General features: G+C 42.3%; 3 protein-coding genes across 3 annotated transcripts; 1 reads left to right on the forward strand and 2 right to left on the reverse strand.

Moving 5' to 3' along the window:
* Positions 1 to 505: 505 nt before the first annotated feature.
* Positions 506 to 11,965, forward strand: LOC109644068 (integrin alpha-M). Its single transcript, XM_020109366.2, has 30 exons — positions 506 to 705; positions 2,123 to 2,225; positions 2,324 to 2,421; positions 2,524 to 2,594; positions 2,796 to 2,910; positions 3,779 to 3,906; positions 4,007 to 4,152; positions 4,789 to 4,939; positions 5,161 to 5,311; positions 5,514 to 5,587; positions 5,714 to 5,834; positions 6,132 to 6,265; positions 6,352 to 6,498; positions 6,589 to 6,801; positions 7,139 to 7,272; positions 7,359 to 7,501; positions 7,606 to 7,760; positions 7,888 to 8,013; positions 8,159 to 8,232; positions 8,434 to 8,575; positions 9,154 to 9,252; positions 9,334 to 9,413; positions 9,511 to 9,597; positions 9,697 to 9,766; positions 10,124 to 10,222; positions 10,364 to 10,444; positions 10,523 to 10,633; positions 10,795 to 10,908; positions 10,988 to 11,098; positions 11,251 to 11,965. The coding sequence occupies exons 1-30, from the start codon at positions 669 to 671 to the stop codon at positions 11,347 to 11,349; spliced, it is 3,414 nt and encodes a 1,137-aa protein (XP_019964925.2). The 5' UTR covers positions 506 to 668; the 3' UTR covers positions 11,350 to 11,965.
* LOC109644070 (transmembrane protease serine 9-like) lies at positions 11,950 to 20,276 on the reverse strand. Its single transcript, XM_069518130.1, has 22 exons — positions 19,919 to 20,276; positions 19,485 to 19,833; positions 19,064 to 19,226; positions 18,692 to 18,960; positions 18,455 to 18,600; positions 18,021 to 18,369; positions 17,600 to 17,762; positions 17,228 to 17,490; positions 16,991 to 17,136; positions 16,557 to 16,905; positions 16,136 to 16,298; positions 15,764 to 16,032; positions 15,527 to 15,672; positions 15,093 to 15,441; positions 14,672 to 14,834; positions 14,300 to 14,568; positions 14,063 to 14,208; positions 13,693 to 13,978; positions 13,408 to 13,579; positions 13,053 to 13,318; positions 12,657 to 12,766; positions 11,950 to 12,539 (listed from the first exon to the last, which is right to left on the reverse strand). Exons 1-22 carry the CDS (start codon positions 19,961 to 19,963, stop codon positions 12,258 to 12,260), a joined length of 4,863 nt encoding a protein of 1,620 aa, XP_069374231.1. The 5' UTR covers positions 19,964 to 20,276; the 3' UTR covers positions 11,950 to 12,257.
* A 1,560-nt stretch (positions 20,277 to 21,836) lies between these two features.
* On the reverse strand, positions 21,837 to 24,300 carry LOC138406175 (serine protease 27). Its single transcript, XM_069518078.1, has 7 exons — positions 24,246 to 24,300; positions 23,722 to 23,742; positions 23,456 to 23,642; positions 23,084 to 23,352; positions 22,847 to 22,992; positions 22,413 to 22,761; positions 21,837 to 22,154 (listed from the first exon to the last, which is right to left on the reverse strand). Exons 1-7 carry the CDS (start codon positions 24,298 to 24,300, stop codon positions 21,973 to 21,975), a joined length of 1,209 nt encoding a protein of 402 aa, XP_069374179.1. The 3' UTR covers positions 21,837 to 21,972.
* Positions 24,301 to 24,840: the final 540 nt, after the last annotated feature.

The following is a 24,840-nucleotide window of genomic DNA, read 5'->3' on the forward strand; positions in this document are numbered from 1 at the left end:
TCCTGAACATACCTCATTTTTCATCATCAAGAAAATGACTCTGAGAAAATGCTGTATCTCGCCCCCTGATCCATATCCACACCAGAATTTAATGGATTCTTTCTTGACCTCTAGTTCAACCTCCCACCAGAGTTTGATGGTGATCCATCGAGCAGTTTTTGAATAATCCTAACAGACAAATAAACAAACTCTTTCTGAGGTAATAAAGTCAACAGATATTGACTCTACTGCTTTTCTACCTGCTCATAGTGCTGACCTCTTTCTCTCATATGGGCTGGATGAGACAGAGGGAGTTGAGGAAAAGGAGATATGGAGCTTTTGTGGTTTTGTCTTGTCTTAACAATGGTTTGGTGCCAACAAGAGCTGAAGTTAAGGTTTTATTTTTCGGGTGTCTTTTTAAAACATGTTCTTGAAGTACTCTTGAAGTTCCTGCAAGTGATGACATTGTCATCATAGCCTCCATTAAACAGCTAGGGTTAGTATTGTGACCACACCTACGTATGACTTCCTCTAACCTCAAGTTTTGAGCAGTCCTCTCATGATTTCTGCATTTTCCTTTCAACATCACACTCCAGTGCAGAGGTTGAAATAGTCACCTCTCAAACGTCCACATACATTCATGTGAGCAACACATCACACTTGATGCATTTTTCTGACAGAATAACACAATGGCCTGGATATTAGCTGCGACAGTATTCATGTCAGGTAAGAAAACTTTCTCTTGTTATCTACTTTATTTGATGACATTTTATTACATTGGCAACATTTTCAGCTGTAAGTTCCTGCAGAAAAGTTATTATTTGCCTTAATTTAAAAAACCACCAGAGCTAAAGGATGAATAACAATAATAACAACATTTAGAAAATATAGACCACACCCCAGACAGACCCCAGTCTCCATATTTATCCCATTTCAAATCCACATACTATAAGAAAGGTCATTAAAGACTAATGGACCACATTGTTTGGACCATTTAGATTCATTGTGTTTGTTTAACACCATCTATCACTAAAATGACCTTAAATAAAAGCAGAATACATATTTCCTACTCTGTTCTAAACCTTCATTTATGTGCTACATACATAGATTAGGTCAGCAGGAGTCACAATAATCACAGGAACACTTGAAGAGGCTAAATTATCATCAACCCAGCTCCAGTCATTATGAATATCTGCCTGAGAGGAGACAGGAGACATTGCTCAACCCTGACTCCTGAATCTTTAGAGGCAGTTATCCTCAATTAAAATGGTGTTTTATAATGTATTTAAACTGACCACAAAAGAAGCCGGCTGCAAAACAGCCATTAAAGCTATAGCTTCAATCCATTCTAGACTGTTAGAAGAAAAGAAAAGCAAAACCAAGCAGCACTGGTGAAAAGAAAAAGCAGAACTTCTTTTATGCTGCTATTTATGGAACTACATGATGTTCAAAATGTACAAGATAACATGAGGTTCAACGTTATCTGTTCTCCTGCTGTTCAACATGAGAAAATCATTTGTCAGATAATTGAAGAGTTTGTATCATGTTGACCATTTGGAGAATCCAAAAAAGGAAAAAAAGAAGGCAGACTTCATTTGCGCAACAAAAATCTCTCAAAGTACAAAAATAGCCTGTATAGGAGGAAGTTCTGCTTGTTTCCATGTGAAGTACAACACGATCAGTATTTGGACTTAAAAAGAGTTTCTGCTTTAACATATTGACTCATAGCAGAAGCTGTCTTATGGATGTTTTTAAATAAATTATTGCTTAAAGTCACACATGAACAGTACAAAATATGACAAATGTTGACAATCTTCACTGCAGATAAACCAGGTAGGATGAACACATAGTTTTCTAACTTCACTTTGCAGCGTAGAAAGTTTGTAAAAACGTCTGCACACATTTTATAACTCCAAGTATATCTGTCTGTCTGGCAATGCACTAGTGAGTCTAGAATTGGAAATGCTCTCTCTTTGGTGCTCCCTAGTGGTGTTATCAAAACAGACAATGTGGCAACCCTCAGTTCACACCAATGTAAACCAAAAATAAACTGAAAGCCACGGATGGAGATCTCTAGAACTTTTAAAGTTGTTGTAACACTTCATTAAATAAGATTCTGCTCTTATCATTCCTGGTTTCTCAGCGTCGAATGCAGCTCTATGTTTCAATATCGACCCCGTGGCTTGGAGGTTCTGGAGTCACAGTGCCGCAGGGTTTGGCTACCAGGTGGTGCAAAGACGTTCAGAGTAAGTCAGTCGCGCGTCTCACAGCTGCAGTAATATATGGCATTTCTTGATAGAAGAAAACAGCTGCACAGCGCTGACTCTGGGTTTTGTTTCCTCAGCTTGCTTGTCAGCGCTCCCCTTGCACAGTATTCAACATTTGAAAGGGGGCAAATACTCAAGTGCTCTGCTACATCCTGTAAAATCATGACGGTTAGAGGTAGGTGGCTGTTAACATCTCAAGAGAAATTCCTGAAACAGGTATTTTCGTCTGTATCATATGGGCATCATAATAAATCAATGTTCAATGTTTTCTATTCAGTGCCAGAATTTGCAGTGAACATGTCCCTCGGTTTGACAATGACAAATGACCCCATCTCGCAAAACACTATGGTGAGTTGTTTAACTTCACCGATTTCCAGAACAAAGATAAAATCGATATAGATTAAAAAATACAATTCAACATTTGATTTATTCACTTCTTATCACTTTCTTATCGCTCGCAGCTTGAAAACTATTGTTTTAAGTAGCGACTAAACAATCAACAACAGTCTGCTAATTCAATCAGGATTATATGATCTCGTCTCTTTTCAGGCATGTGGCCCAACCATCCCAACAGATTGCAAAAGTATCACCATGTACAGCGGCGCATGCTTCCAGATAGACCAGTGGGATCAGTTTGGATCCCCGATGCCTTCGTCTCCTCCAGGTGAGTTTATGAAAAGTACCATGATACAGGTAACGGTGTAGACTGTAGATCTTTCAAGCATCTGTACTTTAGTTTTTTTGTGATGACTTTTACATTTTAACACAATTATCTGTACTTTCTACTGTTTTAATGCATTTGAGGGGAATCTGTATTTTCAAAGCGCTTTCCAGTAAAGTTTATGCACAGATATTCATACAGTGCATCTATGGGCAGGACTTTGTGGGTTTCAGTATAATTATCTTGTGCAAGGACACTTTGGCATGCAGGAAAGACTGGGATGGAACTGCCGACCTTCTGGATACCTTCAGATTTCAACCTGAATAGACAATAACACAGAAAAGAGGATTCATTGTTGTATATCTGTCAGTGCATATAATGCACGACATACATAAACACAGATGTATCAAGACAAGACAGACAAGAGAGGGAGTCTCAACCGCTGAGAGGAGGCACGACAAATATGGCAGAGAGGAGGACTGACAACAGCACGTCCATGACGAAGCAGAACAAAAACACATTTCCCATCCGTGCCGTTATTCAAATGAAGAATACTTTATTCAATACATTGTAAACATTTCATCCTGAACATTTATTCATGCTCACAAATATTTTCTTGCTTTTTATTAGATTGTTTTTTGATCTTATTTGAAGTGAGAGCAGTTTAGGACAAATAGTCTCAGTTTGAAATGACTTTCAGAGGGCGGGACTAGATGGCTGCAGTGCAGGTCATAAACCCTGTCTCCTCCATGTTAGGAGACAGGACAAAGATGAACTAAAAAGTCAAAGTACACATCAAATAGATTCTTGTCAAAGTTGTGCAATGTGGAATTTAACAAACGATTCAGATTCTGTCCTGTGTCTTTGACAGAGTGCAGAGCTGAGGCAGATATTGCTTTTCTCTTGGATGGTTCAGGCAGCGTAAATCAGGCAGATTTTGGAAGAATGAAGAATTTTGTGAAAAAACTTGTACGTCCATTTGTGGGAAAACCTACACAGGTAACGGATCATGTTCCCACTGCCACACATTCACTGGAATTTCTACAATTTGTCACTGCCTCTATGACTGTAAGATATTATTGTTCTCCTGTCTTTGCAGTTTGCTGTCGTCCAGTTCTCCACTAATCCCATTTTCCACTTGAGCTTTCGTGACTTTTTCTCATTCGGACAATGGGAGTCGAACATTGATGGAATAAGACAAATAGGGGGAGGAACTAACACAGCTCGGGCCATCCAATTTGTGGTGTAGGTGCAGATGTGATGCTGATGTGATAATGTATATGAAATGGTGGTTTCTTTTTTTTTTCATTTTTCAGTTAACACTTTGTTGAGGGTGTAGTGTGTGGTGTTGTGTTTGTAGTTTGTCTCCCGTGCAGTGGACGAGACAAAACCCAAATTAAGCTAGACATAAAAACAAGGCTGGACATTATGACTAAAAGTTAAATCAAAATTTTCAGTCAGTATCGATAATTATCATAATAAAAGTCACATCATAATTAAAGAGTGAAGATAGTTTTTTGCTCCGTGAGCAGGGAATAACAAACACTTGATAAACAAGAAAACATTTAACAACTTATGTGTTATACCTCCTCACTTTGCACAATATATATCGACTGAACATTTGTTATATTGCTAATGATGGAAATTATATTGCAATAATTATTGACATTGTTTAATTTAGATATAGATAATAATAATAATAGATCTATATTCTTGGATAACCGGCAGAGCTAAATGTGGAAAATGAAGTTCCTGACATAATGCACATATTCTAAAACACAAATAAAATGCAGGTTTCCAGTGAGGAAATTGTTATGTCATGTTATTGACCAAAAAACATGACAAAAGTGTATTGAAATGATATTGTTGTTGTTTTGGCAGCCAAAATGTTTTCACATCAGAAGGAGGTTCCAGACCGAACGTGAAGAAGATCCTGATCGTCGTTACTGATGGAGAATCTACTGACAGTACTAGCTTACCATATTCAATAGAGTTAGCTGAGAACAATAAGATTATTCGATTTGCTATTGGGGTAAGTTAAGATCATTCCATTGTGCAAAATTTGTTTTCCAAAAAAGGCATTGTTTGTGTTTTTATCATACATTCAGACATACAGTACATGATGCTTCATCATTATGAAGTTAACAACAGTCTTTCCTCAGTTGCTGTCACTGTGGTGTGGGGATGGGTGCGGGTGGATAAACTGTCTTAAAAGTAAAAAAATCAACTCTGTTTGTCTCAATATGTCTCTAGGTGGGGCGAGCGTTCTCTTCCCAAGACGCAAAAAAGGAACTGAACTACATTGCATCAGCTCCCTCGACAAATCACGTGTTTCGTGTAGAGAGCTTTAATGCACTTGATGCAATCACAAAAAATTTGCAGGAGAAAATCTTCTCTATTGAAGGTATAGAAGAAAACTTACAGCTTAAAATCACATTTACATTCTCAGCACTGACATTGTTTATTGGGCTCATTTCATGCTGCACATCCAGTTCTTACGTTATGTTTCCAAACAAACTTGTTTTAACAAGCCTGCTACTGTTAATTCATTCAACAACAGTGTGTATGTTACAGTGGGATTCAGCTCATTTCTTTTGCTGTTTCAGGATCTCAGTCCACTGGAGAGACACTGAAAATGGAAATGGCTCAGACGGGATTCAGTGTGGCTTATGTGCCAGGGGTAATAATGATCCCAGAGACCGAAACCACCCTTTGTGATAGAAAAGCTACACACAGGCAACATATTTTGACTCTGTAATGCATTTAACTTTTGCTTTTGTATCGTGGTCGTGGTTCTATGGTATAGGGAATTAATATGGGCAGTGTTGGCGCCAACCAGTGGAAAGGAGGCTACATGAAATACACATTATCAGGCGAGAAGCTGAGTTCATATGAGCCTTTGTATAAGGATCAAGACAGTTATCTGGGTAAGAGTATTACAGTAATAACAAACTAATACACATGTGATTAGAACCTCCCTCCCACGCTAACGACACGAAATGAGCAAAGACAAATAAACAAACAAATGAAGAACAAGAAGTCAGAAAGTACTGTAAACATGCATGTGAGTAAAATACTTTCACGTGTCATACATGAAGCTCCACAAATCACCAAAGGGACCCTTCACAGAAAAGAAAAACACTACTAAAGTTAAAACTTTTTTTGTAAACTGTACCTAAACCATTGGATGCTTTAATTTATTTGCTTTGACTCTTGAATTCCAGGTTACTCCATGACTATCGCTAGAACCAAACAAGGCCCACTGACAATTGTTGGCGCTCCTAGATATAAACACAGAGGACTTGTGATGGCAGTTCAGGAACAGATGCAGCAGAAGATTGATCCGTTTCCCTGGCAGGTGTGTGTTTACTGATCGGATCTATAGACGATCTGTGTGTGTACATACATCTCAAATAAAAAGTCTTCTTCTTGTTTCTTAAACAGTTTCAGACGGGTGAATATTTTGGGGCAGAGGTTTGTGCCATGGATGTAAACGGTGACGGATACACTGACCTAATCCTCATATCTGCACCTATGTACAAGGAAGCTAATAGAGAGGGAAGAGTTTACGTTTGCACTTTATCTCATTTGGTAAGTGACCATTTCTTCTATTGCCATTAAAGGATGTATTTGTCTTAACCCCCAGGCAAATGTTGACTCTCCTTTGTGTATATTGACCAGAGTGTGGAGTGTCACTTGGATTCTCCGTTAGTGCTGAGAGGGGATGAGTCCGACCAGGCGAGGTTTGGCTCTTCTCTTGCTGTGGTGCCTGATCTCAACACAGATGGACTCAGGGAGGTGGCAGTTGGAGCCCCTCTGGAGAATGGTGGTCAAGGCAGCATCTACATATTCCACGGCGAAGGAGGAAGCAGAATCAGTCCAACTTACTCACAGGTTCGTAAGCTTAGAGAACAAGCAAAAAAACTTGTGGTTGGGGTCAACAGCTGAAAAAGGCTCCTCACCTGCAGGTGGCGCTTTGAAGGTTTGGGAGCAGGGGCTGGGCCATATTAGCATTCATATATCCCAGTCACGAAATGAGGGACGAAGGTGTAGAGTTAAGTTGTTTCAAGGCCGTGAGGGGAACTTTCATGTCAAATCTATTGAATATGTTATAATGACGAACAAAGAAGAGTTTAAGGGGAATTAAGTGGGACTTTAACAAATTCATTGTGTGAGGCCTAATTCTTTTCAATAGATTTAAATCGTATTATTCTTATCTTCAATTCCACAGAAAATTGCTGCCGCTGAAGTCCAGCCAAGACTCAGATTCTTCGGTATGTCGATCAGTGAGTCGTCTTTTGACCACAGTGGTGACAGTCTGCCTGATTTAGCGGTGGGGTCAAAGGGCACAGTTGTCTTACTCAGGTTTGTGGAAGATACAACTGTTTTCATTTTACTATGTTTGAAAAAAGAAGGTGGTCCTCATTTATTTTTCTGCTCTGTCCAAACAGGTCAAAGCCTGTAGTAATGGTAGTTGCTACGATGTCATTCAACCCAAACCAGGTCCCTACAAAAAACATAATCTGCATGAACCCACTGGAGAACACAGCTACCATCTGCTTTACCATGACCATACTTTCTACACTTCCCACAGGTAACTCATTCCTCTCGCTTTTCTTGAACCACAGAGCCACTGTCCATCTGTTCAAATACATGTGTGTACATAAGTAACATAGATTCAACTGTCAATCATTCCAGCTCGAGCAAAGATCAATTATACTTTAACACTGGATGCCACCCGCAAGGTCCCCAACAACAGAGCTTACATCAGTGACAAACAACGAGAGAAGACCGGGTCAATTGATGTTGACTCACGAAGGCAAAAATGCGTGAATGTGAAATTCTTTATTGAGGTGAGTTGTTAACATTAGAACATATCACAACCCAAAGAGCTTCAGCCTTGAAAACAAACCAAAAAAAATCACTGATTTCAAACTAACCGTCACAACCTCATTTCATAACTGTGCGCTCCTCTCGCAGGCTTGTCCAGAAGATACTTTCAATGAACTTAGAAATGAGCTCAGATTCACCTTTGACGGTATTCCCTCTGCTACAAACCTCAAACCAAGTCTCGCCCAACATGCTAAAACTACAGCTTTTCATTCTGTAAGTGACTTTAAAACACACACTTGTATTAAATACACAGGAATCATTGTTATATCATGAATTTCAAGCGTAGACAGAATTAATCTATTTTTTCCTTTTTTTTAAAAAAACAAAAACATATTTTTCTTCATGCTCTCTTCCACAGCTGGGGTTTGAGATCAACTGTGGCATTGACAACAAATGTGTAGATAACCTGAAAGTGGATTTCAAATTCAACAGGTGAGAACCAAAAGTGAAGCCCAACATGAGGGTGTGAGCACGGTTACATTTCCCCTCTCCACAAGTACGTGTCTGCCATAGTAGACTCAACATCTAGCTGAGGGCATCGCTATGAAGGGCAGCCTCACCGAGCTGCAAGCTCAAAAGGAGACTATTAGATTATTATTTTTCTCTACCTTCACCTTCCCTTTTCTCTCTCAGCTCCTCAGAGTTGAAGGTGGGCATTGATGAACTGTTGGACGTCATGGTAACAGTGGAGAACAGAGAAGAAGACTCCTACAACAGCTATGTGACACTCACGTACCCAGTCGGGCTCTCCTACAGGAAGTTCACAGGTTTGCAGGTAAGTGCTCATTAATGCTGCCTTCACGAATCAAAAGAGATACGTCCCTTTAAATCGATTTAACAGTCCCTGCCACTTCCATGAGTCCTCTACATTGGTATGGTTGTTGAGCTATGCATCCACTGGAAGGCAGCAGAGAGTCGAGAGTTACTACAAACAGGCCTAGAACCAACTCCACCATTGCTGAAATGTCTTCCTCTTGTACGTCTCCCTTAGACAATTGGCTACACTGCCCCCTATGATTACCGGTGGAACTGCTCCATTTTGTCTGTTTTATTAATATCCAGAACAAAAACAAAATGAAGATGAAAGGGATGCCGAGTAGAGATAGAAGTCGGCATCTTCCGTATATGCATCAAACGTTGAGCAAAAATGATTATCAGCATCTGGTCTGTTTTCATGGATTTCTTGACCACGTGTCTTGATAAACAACAAAACATCTTTACTGCGCAGACTGGCTGCTTTCCAAATTCTGCAAAAATCGCAAGACACATCGCTCATTTTTAGATACAGTCTGTGGCTCATACAGCAATTCAGCTTGAAATGTGCTGTTGTTTCATCAACTGCTTTTAATGAAGGGAAGAATCGAGTGCAACTCCTTGGACAGTGAAGATGGCTTAACGCTTGGAATGACAATCTGCACCATTAACAAACCCATTTTCAAGAGCAACAGTGAGGTTTGTGTTTTTTGTAAACAGTCATCTTTTTTCATTGCTGCAGCAAAACACAGAGACAGTCTGACCTCTCTTTCATTACAGGCTTTGTTCACCGTCTCCTATGGGATCGAAAGCAACAGACAATTTGAGAGGCAGATTTTTATCTCCGCAAATGCTACCAGGTACTGTGCTTGTCTATAAGCATGCGACGTGCAAGTGTGCATGTGTTTACATCATAAATAAATCATTCGCAAAGTTAATTTTACTTCTCTCTTTTAGTGGGAATCAGGAACACGCCCGTTCCAGTAAACTCTACCAAATAAAATGGATGGATGTGAAGTACAGCATTTTTGTCACGATTGAAAGGTTTGATTTTATTTTTTTGTGTTAGACAAAGGAATCACATTAAATAATAATAATTTAAAGTGTGCATTGTATTACCTAATACTGAAATATATGTTTCAGTTCCCACAGCTACAACAATTTCACTTTTGGAAAGAACAATGTGCAGAAACCTTTCCAGCAGTCAGTTGTGGTAAAATATCTCCTTACATGATCATATTACATTGGATCATATTAGATCACAACAAATTACACACACTGAACAATATCAGCCCCCTGAACATGCCTGATTGTTTTTTTCAAGATCTATGAAAATCTTGCAATGTTAAAGATAAAAGACATTTGTGTATCTATTTGATGAATCCTTCCCTGACCGATGATGCATCCTTTCATCAAGTTTCTTTCTTCTTGAGTAATCTACTAAATATCAAACAAACCCTGATAAAAACATAACCATCTTGGCTGAGGTTAAAAATGTGTTCATCACCTTGATTCCGATGCTTGCTCTGCCTCTTCAGTACCATCCTTTCTTTTTCTCCCCTTCTGACAGGTTACAAATAACATCAGGGCACTGAATTTCACGGTGGTGATCAAGGTGCCTGTAAAGGTTGATGATAAAGACATCTGGGTGGATTCGAACAGTTTGCAGGTGATGTTACTAGATCCCAGAAAAGTCTCTCGTGTCACTGTTGCAGCCCCAAGAACGGGAGGGATGTGGTCACATGAGAAACACATCTGTTAAACTTACACAAAGCTGTCCCTACTTCTATCTTTTCTAAATCTATTCCAGATTCAGGACTGCGAAAGAGACGCAGACGAAGGACCTACTGTCAAAGACTCTGTTGCTATGATAAAGGAAAATAATGTAGTGGTGAGTATACTATCTACAATGTGTGATTTAAGTACTTACACTGCATTACAGCTTCTGCCGGCTCTTCCTCACCCACAGGACTGCTCTGTAGCCAGATGTGGTGTGTTCAGGTGCAGTAGGTTCATGGGAAGACTGGAGAGTAAAAAGTACAAAATGTCTGCCAACATCAGTTCAGGATGGATAGAGCAGGTAACTGATATGCATGTGTCATATTTTTTTACATGTATTTTGAAGTATTTTACAACTTGTGCTCATTCTAGAGCGGTAAAATTACAGTAACTTACTAAAGAAATTGAATGTCACCAAAGATCATGTTGATCTCTTCACGCACCTTTTCATTTTTCAAACAGATTGGACTCCACTCTGCAAAATTCCTCTTGACCAGCACGGCTACTCTGGAGTATGACACAAACAAGTACATCTTCTTTTCTACGGGTTCTAATAACAGGCCTCCGATTCACAAGGTGATTCCACATTCAATTATTTGACTTGTCTTTTAATAAGCTTGAATTTTAACCACATTCATTTCATTTAACGTCTCAGCTTGAGGCCGAGATAGAAGTGTATCAACAACCAGACTTCACCAAAGAAATCGTCGGGGGATCGCTGGGAGGGTTGGCTCTGCTGGTTTTACTCACTGCTGGCCTGTATAAGGTGAGACACTATGTGTATTTACTGTACATTATCACTATCCTTTCATTTTTCAACCATGTAGCAGTTATTCTCTTCTTTCCCTTCATGTACGAAGTAGCTTTAATGCAGGATCGCAGTGTTTTAATGTCACTTTCTTGGTTTTCTTCTCTCAGGCTGGATTTTTCAAGAGTAAATACAAAGATTTGATTAATCAAGCAGAAGAAGCAGGAGAACCAGAGGCTGATGAAGATGCAGCCACACTAGAACAATAAACAATAATTGGAATGACACTCAGTAGAGCACATACCACCGCCAAGCCCCAACAGTCCCCTTACATTCAATCAAGCCGCACCAAATTTCACACACAATTTTTTTAAATCAAGAGCCATGAATTATTCTCACCTACAATGGCACTGTTGTCACTGTTTAGTGTATAGTTTTATATCTTCAGGGCCCAAAATCATGTTCGATTGATAAACTGAGCAGATGAAAAAATGAATTTCCAAATGAATTCAAAAGAGTGATGGAGGAAAGATTCATGGCACAATGTTACATAGGGAGCGATTTCAAACACATGCCCTAAAGATGAAGATGTGTGACAACAGAGAGGCGTCACAAAATTGCCCTAAACAGCTTCTTGTTAATCTACAGCGACCTGTGTTTATATTTCTGCAAACTATCTGTGTTCATTTTATGTTTTCAAGTGAAAGTGATACAAACTTAATACACTTCTGCTGGCTTCTGCTTATCATCAAAACTGCCAAAATAAAATATGCTTAAGAGCAGCTCACTTGTTAAACTTTTAATTGTACTTAATGCAACTTTTATTGACAACCTGAATTGCTTTGTATTCTGAATGAAAGTAAAATACATTTTTTCTATGCTTCATCAATATTTATTTCATGACTCAATATGTCTTTTATAATGTGACTCAAACAAAATAGGCATGGTTTGATGGTTTATCACTGTACTTCATTCAGCTGGATTAACACATCTTGAAAAAATTAGCATTTTCTTGTTCAACTTGTTCACAGATTCCATACAGTACAATACCTTCTGTTACGAATATATACATTCGATTGGAAGTGCCTCATGATGTATTCCTTTTTGTTTGACCTGAGTATCGTATGTGCATTTACAGTATTGGACTATTTCACCAAGCTCTACAAATACCACATCATTACAACAGGAAAATGGAGGTAATAACGACAGCAAAACTGAAGAACAAGGAAATTGCATTTCCAGCTGCATTTCCTGCTGCATTTCCTGCTTCATTTCCTGTTGCAGACGTTGCAGGAGATGGCATATCACCAACTGTCTCCTTTAAGAATGACCCGAATCTTGAGGTTTTGGCAAATGTCTGAATATCTGCCCTCACGGATTTATTCCCACTCATTGTTACAACGGCCGCCTGGAACCAAGAGGAGTCTGATTTGCACAGCAGAGGACTGCCCTGATCCCCCTGTGAAGAAAAAGGGAATTCAACATCAATTAAGTCCTGATCTGAAACCTTTTGCCCTGATAAGAAGAGCAATTCAATTTCAGAAACTCAGGTAGATGGGAAACTTGTAGTTTTTACCTCTTGAAGGTCCATGGCATAAGTGCAAATGTTGTCCGAATCAGAAACGCTCACACAGTTTGCCACTTGAGTTTCAAGGTCTCGCAGACCTGAGCCAGCTCTGCCAGCACCTAAAACAGCACAACAATATAGTTTTTGTGAATTATCAGTCTATGTCTTACACATCATGAAGCCTGACGAATTCCTTTAAAATCAGGCCTTTTTCAGGCCTGGTATTATATCTGTTCTCAGAGGACTGATCACAAGTGCTTTAACATTCATGCTTTGGCTTTTGCATTTGTGTTGTGGGTTTGTAATCCTGTTGTGGCTTTTGCATATGTGTTCACACAGCAAAAATAATTAGGCCACATGCACCCCTGATCACTCAGGATGGATGTTAGCTTGTAGAATCCTCACCTCCAGTCCTACTGCTGTTCCCCCAGCCTGGCATCCAGCATCGACTACCAACGGGGAAGGATCTTTCATTGTTGCTGTCCAGACACACAGGCTGGATAAAATCTATGTAGCTCACAGGTTTCTCCAGCTGTAGTACAGCAATGTTAAAACCTGTGAGTTTGCTCAGTATAATCTTCACAACACCCAGAGACATCTCAAACTCTTCAGAACCGTCCACAAGTCGCTGGCCAAGGAACACTCTCCACTCGAGAACATTTGGACTGGAGCTGTAACCAGTATAAAACCACATCTTTAAAAAGACATGTCCAATTGCAAATACTTGTAAATAATAAAAGCAAATTACGTTTATTCTTACGTGGAAAAGCACTGGCTGGAGGTGAGGACAAACTTATCGGCGATGAGGGTTCCTCCACAAGTGAAGACCCCGTTTTTGTGGAGACTCACCATCCAGGGCCACATTCCTCCAAAAACAACACTGCTGTCACCTAGAGCACGACTGTTCATGGAAGCTTTGCCACACACTGGTCCTTCATTGTAGAATTAAATAAATTAAGAGAAGCAGAATTACAATCAAGATAGGTTAAACAAAATCATTGAGAAGTGTAAAGTTTTGATTTAAAACACAAAGCAGGACACTTACTGGCAGGAGTGGTTACGATACTTGGCCGCGTTGTTGGTGCAGTGGTTGGGGATGGTGGGAGACCAGGACAGGTGTAACTGCTGTCAGCATCCAGCCCACTGGAGGTGAACTGGACAAAGCCTGGCCCATCAGAGTCGATGATGGAGTTGATCCAGGACTGGTAACGGGACACTCTGGAGTAGACTCCTGGCAGATTGGGCCGAGCACAACCAAAACCAAAACTGACAACTCCAGACTGGACCCAGACGGAGCCCTGTTTGTTCACCATTGGACCTCCTGAGTCACCCTGAGAACAAAAAGAGGAAACAACTGAGATGTCACAAAGTCCGTAATGCACTGACCAACAAGTGACAATTGAGAAGCAGCTCACCTGACATGAGTCTTTGCCTCCTGCCAGAACACCAGCACAGATCATGTTGTCCGTGACTTGACCGACTCCATTGAGACAGTTACACTGTCTGTTTCCCAAAACTGGAACCTCCACTTCTTGTAGAGTTTCAGGGAACGGTAATGACACTGAGAGACCAACAGGAAGAGACACAATTCATCCACCTACAGTTTATATAAAACTGAGACAACACTTTCTGTCAGCAACAAGCAGACTCACCTCCCTCCTTGACCGCGCCCCAGCCAGTGACCCAGCTATCTGTACCGTTGTTGAACACACTGCCACTTGCTGCCAGACACACAGGTCTGATGAAGTCTGTGAATTTGACTGGTGACGAGAGTCTGAGCAGAGCAATGTCGTTGTTGCTGCTGTCGCTGTCATAGTTTGGATGCAAAATGATTCTGGCAACACTTCTGGACACTTCGTTTGGGTTTGTTCCCTGCAGGTTCTGACGGCCGAGAGAAACCTGCCATCTAGATGTACTTGTGCTAGAATAATAAACATATTTGTCAGTATTAAGATTAAAATCACTGCTGAACCACAGACTGGAACACACACAAATGCATCATCTATTATAGACTAGTTACCCACCTGGAGAAGCAGTGAGCAGCAGACATCACCCACTCTCTATTGATGAGGGAACCACCACAAACATGGCCGCCAAACTTCTGCAGACTAACCTGCCAAGGCCAACTTCCAGGTGGAGCATCTTCACCTCCAACTATCCTGGTGTTCAGGGGAGTGATGCCACACACTGCAAACAACAGAGCAAAGAAAGAGAAGCTCAATATAACGTCAGTGACTCATAGAATACATTTACAGAGTTTAATGAAAGTACATGCTACCGACAGAAGTACCAACAAGATACACAGAGTATTAGTTAAGATGATAACCTAACTACTGCACTGTAGACGTGAGCCTCCATTATCCAGTGTAGCTTCACCAGCTGTTGCTGGAGTAGAGTCATAATAAAATGACCAACTTAGAAAACGGTGGTAGTCAGAGTACTTACATTTAGCACTTGACATGGCAGAGTCTGGACTTGTGGTTTCAGACAGTGCATCGGTGGTTGTAGCTTGTGGTCCTTCAGTACTAGGACCAGTAGCAGTAGTGGTAGTAATAACAGGAGGTGGGAGACCAGGACAGGTGTAACTGCTGTCAGCATCCAGCCCACTGGAGGTGAACTGGACAAAGCCTGGCCCATCAGAGTCGATGATGGAGTTGATCCAGGACTGGTAACGGGACACTCTGGAGTAGACTCCTGGCAGATTGGGCCGAGCACAACCAAAACCAAAACTGACAACTCCAGACTGGACCCAGACGGAGCCCTGTTTGTTCACCATTGGACCTCCTGAGTCACCCTGAGAACAAAAAGAGGAAACAACTGAGGATGTCACAAAGTCCATAATGCACTGACCAACAAGTGACAATTGAGAAGCAGCTCACCTGACATGAGTCTTTGCCTCCTGCCAGAACACCAGCACAGATCATGTTGTCCGTGACTTGACCGACTCCATTGAGACAGTTACACTGTCTGTTTCCCAAAACTGGAACCTCCACTTCTTGTAGAGTTTCAGGGAACGGTAATGACACTGAGAGACCAACAGGAAGAGACACAATTCATCCACCTACAGTTTATATAAAACTGAGACAACACTTTTTGTCAGCAACAAGCAGACTCACCTCCCTCCTTGACCGCGCCCCAGCCAGTGACCCAGCTATCTGTACCGTTGTTGAACACACTGCCACTTGCTGCCAGACACACAGGTCTGATGAAGTCTGTGAATTTGACTGGTGACGAGAGTCTGAGCAGAGCAATGTCGTTGTTGCTGCTGTCGCTATCATAGTTTGGATGCAAAATGATTCTGGCAACACTTCTGGACACTTCGTTTGGGTTTGTTCCCTGCAGGTTCTGACGGCCGAGAGAAACCTGCCATCCAGAAGTACTTGTGCTAGAATAATAAACATATTTGTCAGTATTAAGATTAAAATCACTGCTGAACCACAGACTGGAACACACACAAATGCATCATCTATTATAGACTAGTTACCCACCTGGAGAAGCAGTGAGCAGCAGACATCACCCACTCTCTATTGATGAGGGAACCACCACAAACATGGCCGCCAAACTTCTGCAGACTAACCTGCCAAGGCCAACTTCCAGGTGGAGCATCTTCACCTCCAACTATCCTGGTGTTCAGGGGAGTGATGCCACACACTGCAAACAACAGAGCAAAGAAAGAGAAGCTCAATATAACGTCAGTGACTCATAGAATACATTTACAGAGTTTAATGAAAGTACATGCTACCGACAGAAGTACCAACAAGATACACAGAGTATTAGTTAAGATGATAACCTAACTACTGCACTGTAGACGTGAGCCTCCATTATCCAGTGTAGCTTCACCAGCTGTTGCTGGAGTAGAGTCATAATAAAATGACCAACTAAGAAAACGGTGGTAGTCAGAGTACTTACATTCAGCACTTGACATGGCAGAGTCTGGACTTGTGGTTTCAGACAGTGCATCGGTGGTTGTAGCTTGTGGTCCTTCAGTACTAGGACCAGTAGCAGTAGTGGTAGTAATAACAGGAGGTGGGAGACCAGGACAGGTGTAACTGCTGTCAGCATCCAGCCCACTGGAGGTGAACTGGACAAAGCCTGGCCCATCAGAGCCGATGATGGAGTTGATCCAGGACTGGTAACGGGACACTCTGGAGTAGACTCCTGGCAGATTGGGCCGAGCACAACCAAAACCAAAACTGACAACTCCAGACTGGACCCAGACAGAGCCCTGTTTGTTCACCATTGGACCTCCTGAGTCACCCTGAGAACAAAAAGAGGAAACAACTGAGGATGTCACAAAGTCCATAATGCACTGACCAACAAGTGACAATTGAGAAGCAGCTCACCTGACATGAGTCTTTGCCTCCTGCCAGAACACCAGCACAGATCATGTTGTCTGTGACTTGACCGACTCCATTGAGACAGTTACACTGTCTGTTTCCCAAAACTGGAACCTCCACTTCTTGTAGAGTTTCAGGGAACGGTAATGACACTGAGAGACCAACAGGAAGAGACACAATTCATCCACCTACAGTTTATATAAAACTGAGACAACACTTTTTGTCAGCAACAAGCAGACTCACCTCCCTCCTTGACCGCGCCCCAGCCAGTGACCCAGCTATCTGTACCGTTGTTGAACACACTGCCACTTGCTGCCAGACACACAGGTCTGATGAAGTCTGTGAATTTGACTGGTGACGAGAGTCTGAGCAGAGCAATGTCGTTGTTGCTGCTGTCGCTATCATAGTTTGGATGCAAAATGATTCTGGCAACACTTCTGGACACTTCGTTTGGGTTTGTTCCCTGCAGGTTCTGACGGCCGAGAGAAACCTGCCATCCAGATGTACTTGTGCTAGAATAATAAACATATTTGTCAGTATTAAGATTAAAATCACTGCTGAACCACAGACTGGAACACACACAAATGCATCATCTATTATAGACTAGTTACCCACCTGGAGAAGCAGTGAGCAGCAGACATCACCCACTCTCTATTGATGAGGGAACCACCACAAACATGGCCACCAAACTTCTGCAGACTAACCTGCCAAGGCCAACTTCCAGGTGGAGCATCTTCACCTCCAACTATCCTGGTGTTCAGGGGAGTGATGCCACACACTGCAAACAACAGAGCAAAGAAAGAGAAGCTCAATATAACGTCAGTGACTCATAGAATACATTTACAGAGTTTAATGAAAGTACATGCTACCGACAGAAGTACCAACAAGATACACAGAGTATTAGTTAAGATGATAACTTAAGTACTGCACTGTAGACGTGAGCCTCCATTATCCAGTGTAGCTTCACCAGCTGTTGCTGGAGTAGAGTCATAATAAAATGACCAACTTAGAAAACGATGGTAGTCAGAGTACTTACATTCAGCACTTGACATGGCAGAGTCTGGACTTGTGGTTTCAGACAGTGCATCGGTGGTTGTAGCTTGTGGTCCTTCAGTACTAGGACCAGTAGCAGTAGTGGTAGTAATAACAGGAGGTGGGAGACCAGGACAGGTGTAACTGCTGTCAGCATCCAGCCCACTGGAGGTGAACTGGACAAAGCCTGGCCCATCAGAGCCGATGATGGAGTTGATCCAGGACTGGTAACGGGACACTCTGGAGTAGACTCCTGGCAGATTGGGCCGAGCACAACCAAAACCAAAACTAACTACTCCAGACTGGACCCAGACGGAGCCCTGTTTGTTCACCATTGGACCTCCTGAGTCACCCTGAGAACAAAAAGAGGAAACAACTGAGGATGTCACAAAGTCCATAATGCACTGACCAACAAGTGACAATTGAGAAGCAGCTCACCTGACATGAGTCTTTGCCTCCTGCCAGAACACCAGCACAGATCATGTTGTCTGTGACTTGACCGACTCCATTGAGACAGTTACACTGTCTGTTTCCCAAAACTGGAACCTCCACTTCTTGTAGAGTTTCAGGGAATGGTAATGACACTGAGAGACCAACAGGAAGAGACACAATTCATCCACCTACAGTTTATATAAAACTGAGACAACACTTTCTGTCAGCAACAAGCAGACTCACCTCCCTCCTTGACTGCGCCCCAGCCAGTGACCCAGCTATCTGTACCGTTGTTGAACACACTGCCACTTGCTGCCAGACACACAGGTCTGATGAAGTCTGTGAATTTGACTGGTGACGAGAGTCTGAGCAGAGCAATGTCGTTGTTGCTGCTGTCGCTGTCATAGTTTGGATGCAAAATGATTCTGGCAACACTTCTGGACACTTCGTTTGGGTTTATTCCCTGCAGGTTCTGACGGCCGAGAGAAACCTGCCATCTAGATGTACTTGTGCTAGAATAATAAACATATTTGTCAGTATTAAGATTAAAATCACTGCTGAACCACAGACTGGAACACACACAGATGCATCATCTATTATAGACTAGTTACCCACCTGGAGAAGCAGTGAGCAGCAGACATCACCCACTCTCTATTGATGAGGGAACCACCACAAACATGGCCGCCAAACTTCTGCAGACTAACCTGCCAAGGCCAACTTCCAGGTGGAGCATCTTCACCTCCAACTATCCTGGTGTTCAGGGGAGTGATGCCACACACTGCAAACAACAGAGCAAAGAAAGAGAAGCTCAATATAACGTCAGTGACTCATAGAATACATTTACAGAGTTTAATGAAAGTACATGTAACCGACAGAAGTACCAACAAGATACACAGAGTATTAGTTAAGATGATAACTTAAGTACTGCACTGTAGACGTGAGCCTCCATTATCCAGTGTAGCTTCACCAGCTGTTGCTGGAGCAGAGTCATAATAAAATGACCAACTTAGAAAACAATGGTAGTCAGAGTACTTACATTCAGCACTTGACATGGCAGAGTCTGGACTTGTGGTTTCAGACAGTGCATCGGTGGTTGTAGCTTGTGGTCCTTCAGTACTAGGACCAGTAGCAGTAGTGGTAGTAATAACAGGAGGTGGGAGACCAGGACAGGTGTAACTGCTGTCAGCATCCAGCCCACTGGAGGTGAACTGGACAAAGCCTGGCCCATCAGAGCCGATGATGGAGTTGATCCAGGACTGGTAACGGGACACTCTGGAGTAGACTCCTGGCAGATTGGGCCGAGCACAACCAAAACCAAAACTGACAACTCCAGACTGGACCCAGACGGAGCCCTGTTTGTTCACCATTGGACCTCCTGAGTCACCCTGAGAACAAAAAGAGGAAACGACTGAGGATTTCACAAAGTCCTAAATGCACTGACCAACAAGTGACAATTGAGAAGCAGCTCACCTGACATGAGTCTTTGCCTCCTGCCAGAACACCAGCACAGATCATGTTGTCCGTGACTTGACCGACTCCATTGAGACAGTTACACTGTCTGTTTCCCAAAACTGGAACCTCCACTTCTTGTAGAGTTTCAGGGAACGGTAATGACACTGAGAGACCAACAGGAAGAGACACAATTCATCCACCTACAGTTTATATAAAACTGAGACAACACTTTTTGTCAGCAACAAGCAGACTCACCTCCCTCCTTGACCGCGCCCCAGCCAGTGACCCAGCTATCTGTACCGTTGTTGAACACACTGCCACTTGCTGCCAGACACACAGGTCTGATGAAGTCTGTGAATTTGACTGGTGACGAGAGTCTGAGCAGAGCAATGTCGTTATTGCTGCTGTCGCTATCATAGTTTGGATGCAAAATGATTCTGGCAACACTTCTGGACACTTCGTTTGGGTTTGTTCCCTGCAGGTTCTGACGGCCGAGAGAAACCTGCCATCCAGATGTACTTGTGCTAGAATAATAAACATATTTGTCAGTATTAAGATTAAAATCACTGCTGAACCACAGACTGGAACACACACAAATGCATCATCTATTATAGACTAGTTACCCACCTGGAGAAGCAGTGAGCAGCAGACATCACCCACTCTCTATTGATGAGGGAACCACCACAAACATGGCCGCCAAACTTCTGCAGACTAACCTGCCAAGGCCAACTTCCAGGTGGAGCATCTTCACCTCCAACTATCCTGGTGTTCAGGGGAGTGATGCCACACACTGCAAACAACAGAGCAAAGAAAGAGAAGCTCAATATAACGTCAGTGACTCATAGAATACATTTACAGAGTTTAATGAAAGTACATGCTACCGACAGAAGTACCAACAAGATACACAGAGTATTAGTTAAGATGATAACTTAAGTACTGCACTGTAGACGTGAGCCTCCATTATCCAGTGTAGCTTCACCAGCTGTTGCTGGAGCAGAGTCATAATAAAATGACCAACTTAGAAAACAATGGTAGTCAGAGTACTTACATTCAGCACTTGACATGGCAGAGTCTGGACTTGTGGTTTCAGACAGTGCATCAGTGGTTGTAGCTTGTGGTCCTTCAGTACTAGGACCAGTAGCAGTAGTGGTAGTAATAACAGGAGGTGGGAGACCAGGACAGGTGTAACTGCTGTCAGCATCTAGCCCACTGGAGGTGAACTGGACAAAGCCTGGCCCATCAGAGCCGATGATGGAGTTGATCCAGGACTGGTAACGGGACACTCTGGAGTAGACTCCTGGCAGATTGGGCCGAGCACAACCAAAACCAAAACTGACAACTCCAGACTGGACCCAGACGGAGCCCTGTTTGTTCACCATTGGACCTCCTGAGTCACCCTGAGAACAAAAAGAGGAAACAACTGAGGATGTCACAAAGTCCGTAATGCACTGACCAACAAGTGACAATTGAGAAGCAGCTCACCTGACATGAGTCTTTGCCTCCTGCCAGAACACCAGCACAGATCATGTTGTCCGTGACTTGACCGACTCCATTGAGACAGTTACACTGTCTGTTTCCCAAAACTGGAACCTCCACTTCTTGTAGAGTTTCAGGGAACGGTAATGACACTGAGAGACCAACAGGAAGAGACACAATTCATCCACCTACAGTTTATATAAAACTGAGACAACACTTTTTGTCAGCAACAAGCAGACTCACCTCCCTCCTTGACTGCGCCCCAGCCAGTGACCCAGCTATCTGTACCGTTGTTGAACACACTGCCACTTGCTGCCAGACACACAGGTCTGATGAAGTCTGTGAATTTGACTGGTGACGAGAGTCTGAGCAGAGCAATGTCGTTGTTGCTGCTGTCGCTGTCATAGTTTGGATGCAAAATGATTCTGGCAACACTTCTGGACACTTCGTTTGGGTTTATTCCCTGCAGGCTCTGACGGCCGAGAGAAACCTGCCATCTAGATGTACTTGTGCTAGAATAATAAACATATTTGTCAGTATTAAGATTAAAATCACTGCTGAACCACAGACTGGAACACACACAAATGCATCATCTATTATAAACTAGTTACCCACCTGGAGAAGCAGTGAGCAGCAGACATCACCCACTCTCTATTGATGAGGGAACCACCACAAACATGGCCGCCAAACTTCTGCAGACTAACCTGCCAAGGCCAACTTCCAGGTGGAGCATCTTCACCTCCAACTATCCTGGTGTTCAGGGGAGTGATGCCACACACTGCAAACAACAGAGCAAAGAAAGATAAGCTCAATATAACGTCAGTGACTCATAGAATACATTTACAGAGTTTAATGAAAGTACATGTAACCGACAGAAGTACCAACAAGATACACAGAGTATTAGTTAAGATGATAACTTAAGTACTGCACTGTAGACGTGAGCCTCCATTATCCAGTGTAGCTTCACCAGCTGTTGCTGGAGCAGAGTCATAATAAAATGACCAACTTAGAAAACAATGGTAGTCAGAGTACTTACATTCAGCACTTGACATGGCAGAGTCTGGACTTGTGGTTTCAGACAGTGCATCGGTGGTTGTAGCTTGTGGTCCTTCAGTACTAGGACCAGTAGCAGTAGTGGTAGTAATAACAGGAGGTGGGAGACCAGGACAGGTGTAACTGCTGTCAGCATCCAGCCCACTGGAGGTGAACTGGACAAAGCCTGGCCCATCAGAGCCGATGATGGAGTTGATCCAGGACTGGTAACGGGACACTCTGGAGTAGACTCCTGGCAGATTGGGCCGAGCACAACCAAAACCAAAACTGACAACTCCAGACTGGACCCAGACGGAGCCCTGTTTGTTCACCATTGGACCTCCTGAGTCACCCTGAGAACAAAAAGAGGAAACAACTGAGGATGTCACAAAGTCCGTAATGCACTGACCAACAAGTGACAATTGAGAAGCAGCTCACCTGACATGAGTCTTTGCCTCCTGCCAGAACACCAGCACAGATCATGTTGTCCGTGACTTGACCGACTCCATTGAGACAGTTACACTGTCTGTTTCCCAAAACTGGAACCTCCACTTCTTGTAGAGTTTCAGGGAACGGTAATGACACTGAGAGACCAACAGGAAGAGACACAATTCATCCACCTACAGTTTATATAAAACTGAGACAACACTTTTTGTCAGCAACAAGCAGACTCACCTCCCTCCTTGACTGCGCCCCAGCCAGTGACCCAGCTATCTGTACCGTTGTTGAACACACTGCCACTTGCTGCCAGACACACAGGTCTGATGAAGTCTGTGAATTTGACTGGTGACGAGAGTCTGAGCAGAGCAATGTCGTTGTTGCTGCTGTCGCTGTCATAGTTTGGATGCAAAATGATTCTGGCAACACTTCTGGACACTTCGTTTGGGTTTATTCCCTGCAGGTTCTGACGGCCGAGAGAAACCTGCCATCTAGATGTACTTGTGCTAGAATAATAAACATATTTGTCAGTATTAAGATTAAAATCACTGCTGAACCACAGACTGGAACACACACAAATGCATCATCTATTATAAACTAGTTACCCACCTGGAGAAGCAGTGAGCAGCAGACATCACCCACTCTCTATTGATGAGGGAACCACCACAAACATGGCCGCCAAACTTCTGCAGACTAACCTGCCAAGGCCAACTTCCAGGTGGAGCATCTTCACCTCCAACTATCCTGGTGTTCAGGGGAGTGATGCCACACACTGGAAAGAAGAAATTACAAAATTCTTTAGTTTAATATCTCCCATCATTTGCCAGTTTAACTTGGAAACATGTTATGATTTAAGTAGAAAATAATGATCTTACCATCCAGCTGAGCATGTGACTCTGGAGGAAACAATACAAATTAGTCAGTAACAGATATATGAGGAGTGTGTGGTGTTTCCAATAAAACCCGAAACAATAGAAATAGATAACATTCCCTTCACCTATAATAACAGTGCTCCTCTGGACTCAACTATTGTACATTTTCTTGGTCTTCATATCAAATAAGTTCATAAATTAATATAATGGCTTTATTAGTTGTAATAATGTTTCATCAATCACCAATAACTAATCAATGAAAGGAACTCACTGAATTAAAATTAAAAATTAAAAAAAATCAAAGGCCTGGGAAATCATCATCTAACATCACTGTGCTGAAAAGAAACGGTGGTTATTCTCACGTACTAACACTGAATCAGAACAGTTTCAAATGTGTCATCAGGTCACTTTACGTTGATAATATTTGTGTTATTGTTCATTTTCACATAGGTCTACTATAGTTCAATAAAATTTGCCAGCATGTGCAAATTAACAAATGTGCCTTTTTTCAATTCAGTTTCACTCACCTGCGGAGAAAAGGCTGGTCAGAGTCAGCGTGCAGATCAATCTCATCAAAGCCATTTTGTGAGTGTGCAGCTCTCGTTCGTTTCTCTATAATATAGCTACAGAGAAGTGAGCCCCTCCCACATGACACCTTACTTCACTTTCAATAGGATAAACAGTTTCCTCATTCCCTCTCATTCATCCTTGTAGAAAAACATCTAAAGCAATCCAGTTATGTAATTTCATATGTACACAATTTAAAGGCCACTGCCCCCACTATAAATCCTGCAATAATTAAAGGAGAGGTGAATCAAGGACACAACTAGACAAAATTAAATGAAGAAGAAATATTAATAATATTATTCATTTTTTTTTTGTGATCAAACATACGACCAGTGGATTTAATGCTACATTTTGTCAATTTCTCAGTCTATACACAGCTGAACTGTGCTTTATTGCATTAATATTAAAACTGATGATGAGGACAAACCACCAAATATCACATGTTTTGCAAACCCAGTGTGAGAGTCCCAACATGTGAAACGTTTAACCAGACGGCAAAAAGAACTGCAGTGGAACATTTCACAAGCTGAGACAAAAGTGTCTGCCATCACTGTT

This window comes from Paralichthys olivaceus, chromosome 21 (assembly GCF_024713975.1).
Source record: "Paralichthys olivaceus isolate ysfri-2021 chromosome 21, ASM2471397v2, whole genome shotgun sequence".
Taxonomy (NCBI): Eukaryota; Metazoa; Chordata; class Actinopteri; order Pleuronectiformes; family Paralichthyidae; genus Paralichthys; species Paralichthys olivaceus.

What these genes read in the sequence shown, in the direction of transcription:
- LOC109644068 (XM_020109366.2), top strand. Translation starts at nt 669, where the DNA reads ATGGCCTGGATATTAGCTGCGACAGTATTCATGTCAG. An exon ending in GATGCCTTCGTCTCCTCCAG is followed by an intron (nt 2,911 to 3,778) that starts GTGAGTTTATGA and finishes TGTCTTTGACAG; the next exon opens with AGTGCAGAGCTGAGGCAGAT. An exon ending in TAAAGGAAAATAATGTAGTG is followed by an intron (nt 10,445 to 10,522) that starts GTGAGTATACTA and finishes CCTCACCCACAG; the next exon opens with GACTGCTCTGTAGCCAGATG.
- LOC109644070 (XM_069518130.1), bottom strand. Translation starts at nt 19,963, where the DNA reads ATGATCTGTGCTGGTGTTCTGGCAGGAGGCAAAGACTCATGTCAG. An exon ending in GGGCGCAGTCAAGGAGGGAG is followed by an intron (nt 18,601 to 18,691) that starts GTGAGTCTGCTT and finishes TTGGTCTCTCAG; the next exon opens with TGTCATTACCATTCCCTGAA. An exon ending in TCCAGCCAGTGCTTTTCCAC is followed by an intron (nt 13,319 to 13,407) that starts GTAAGAATAAAC and finishes TACTGGTTACAG; the next exon opens with CTCCAGTCCAAATGTTCTCG.
- LOC138406175 (XM_069518078.1), bottom strand. Translation starts at nt 24,300, where the DNA reads ATGGCTTTGATGAGATTGATCTGCACGCTGACTCTGACCAGCCTTTTC. An exon ending in GGGCGCAGTCAAGGAGGGAG is followed by an intron (nt 22,993 to 23,083) that starts GTGAGTCTGCTT and finishes TTGGTCTCTCAG; the next exon opens with TGTCATTACCGTTCCCTGAA. An exon ending in GAGGCAAAGACTCATGTCAG is followed by an intron (nt 22,762 to 22,846) that starts GTGAGCTGCTTC and finishes TTTTGTTCTCAG; the next exon opens with GGTGACTCAGGAGGTCCAAT.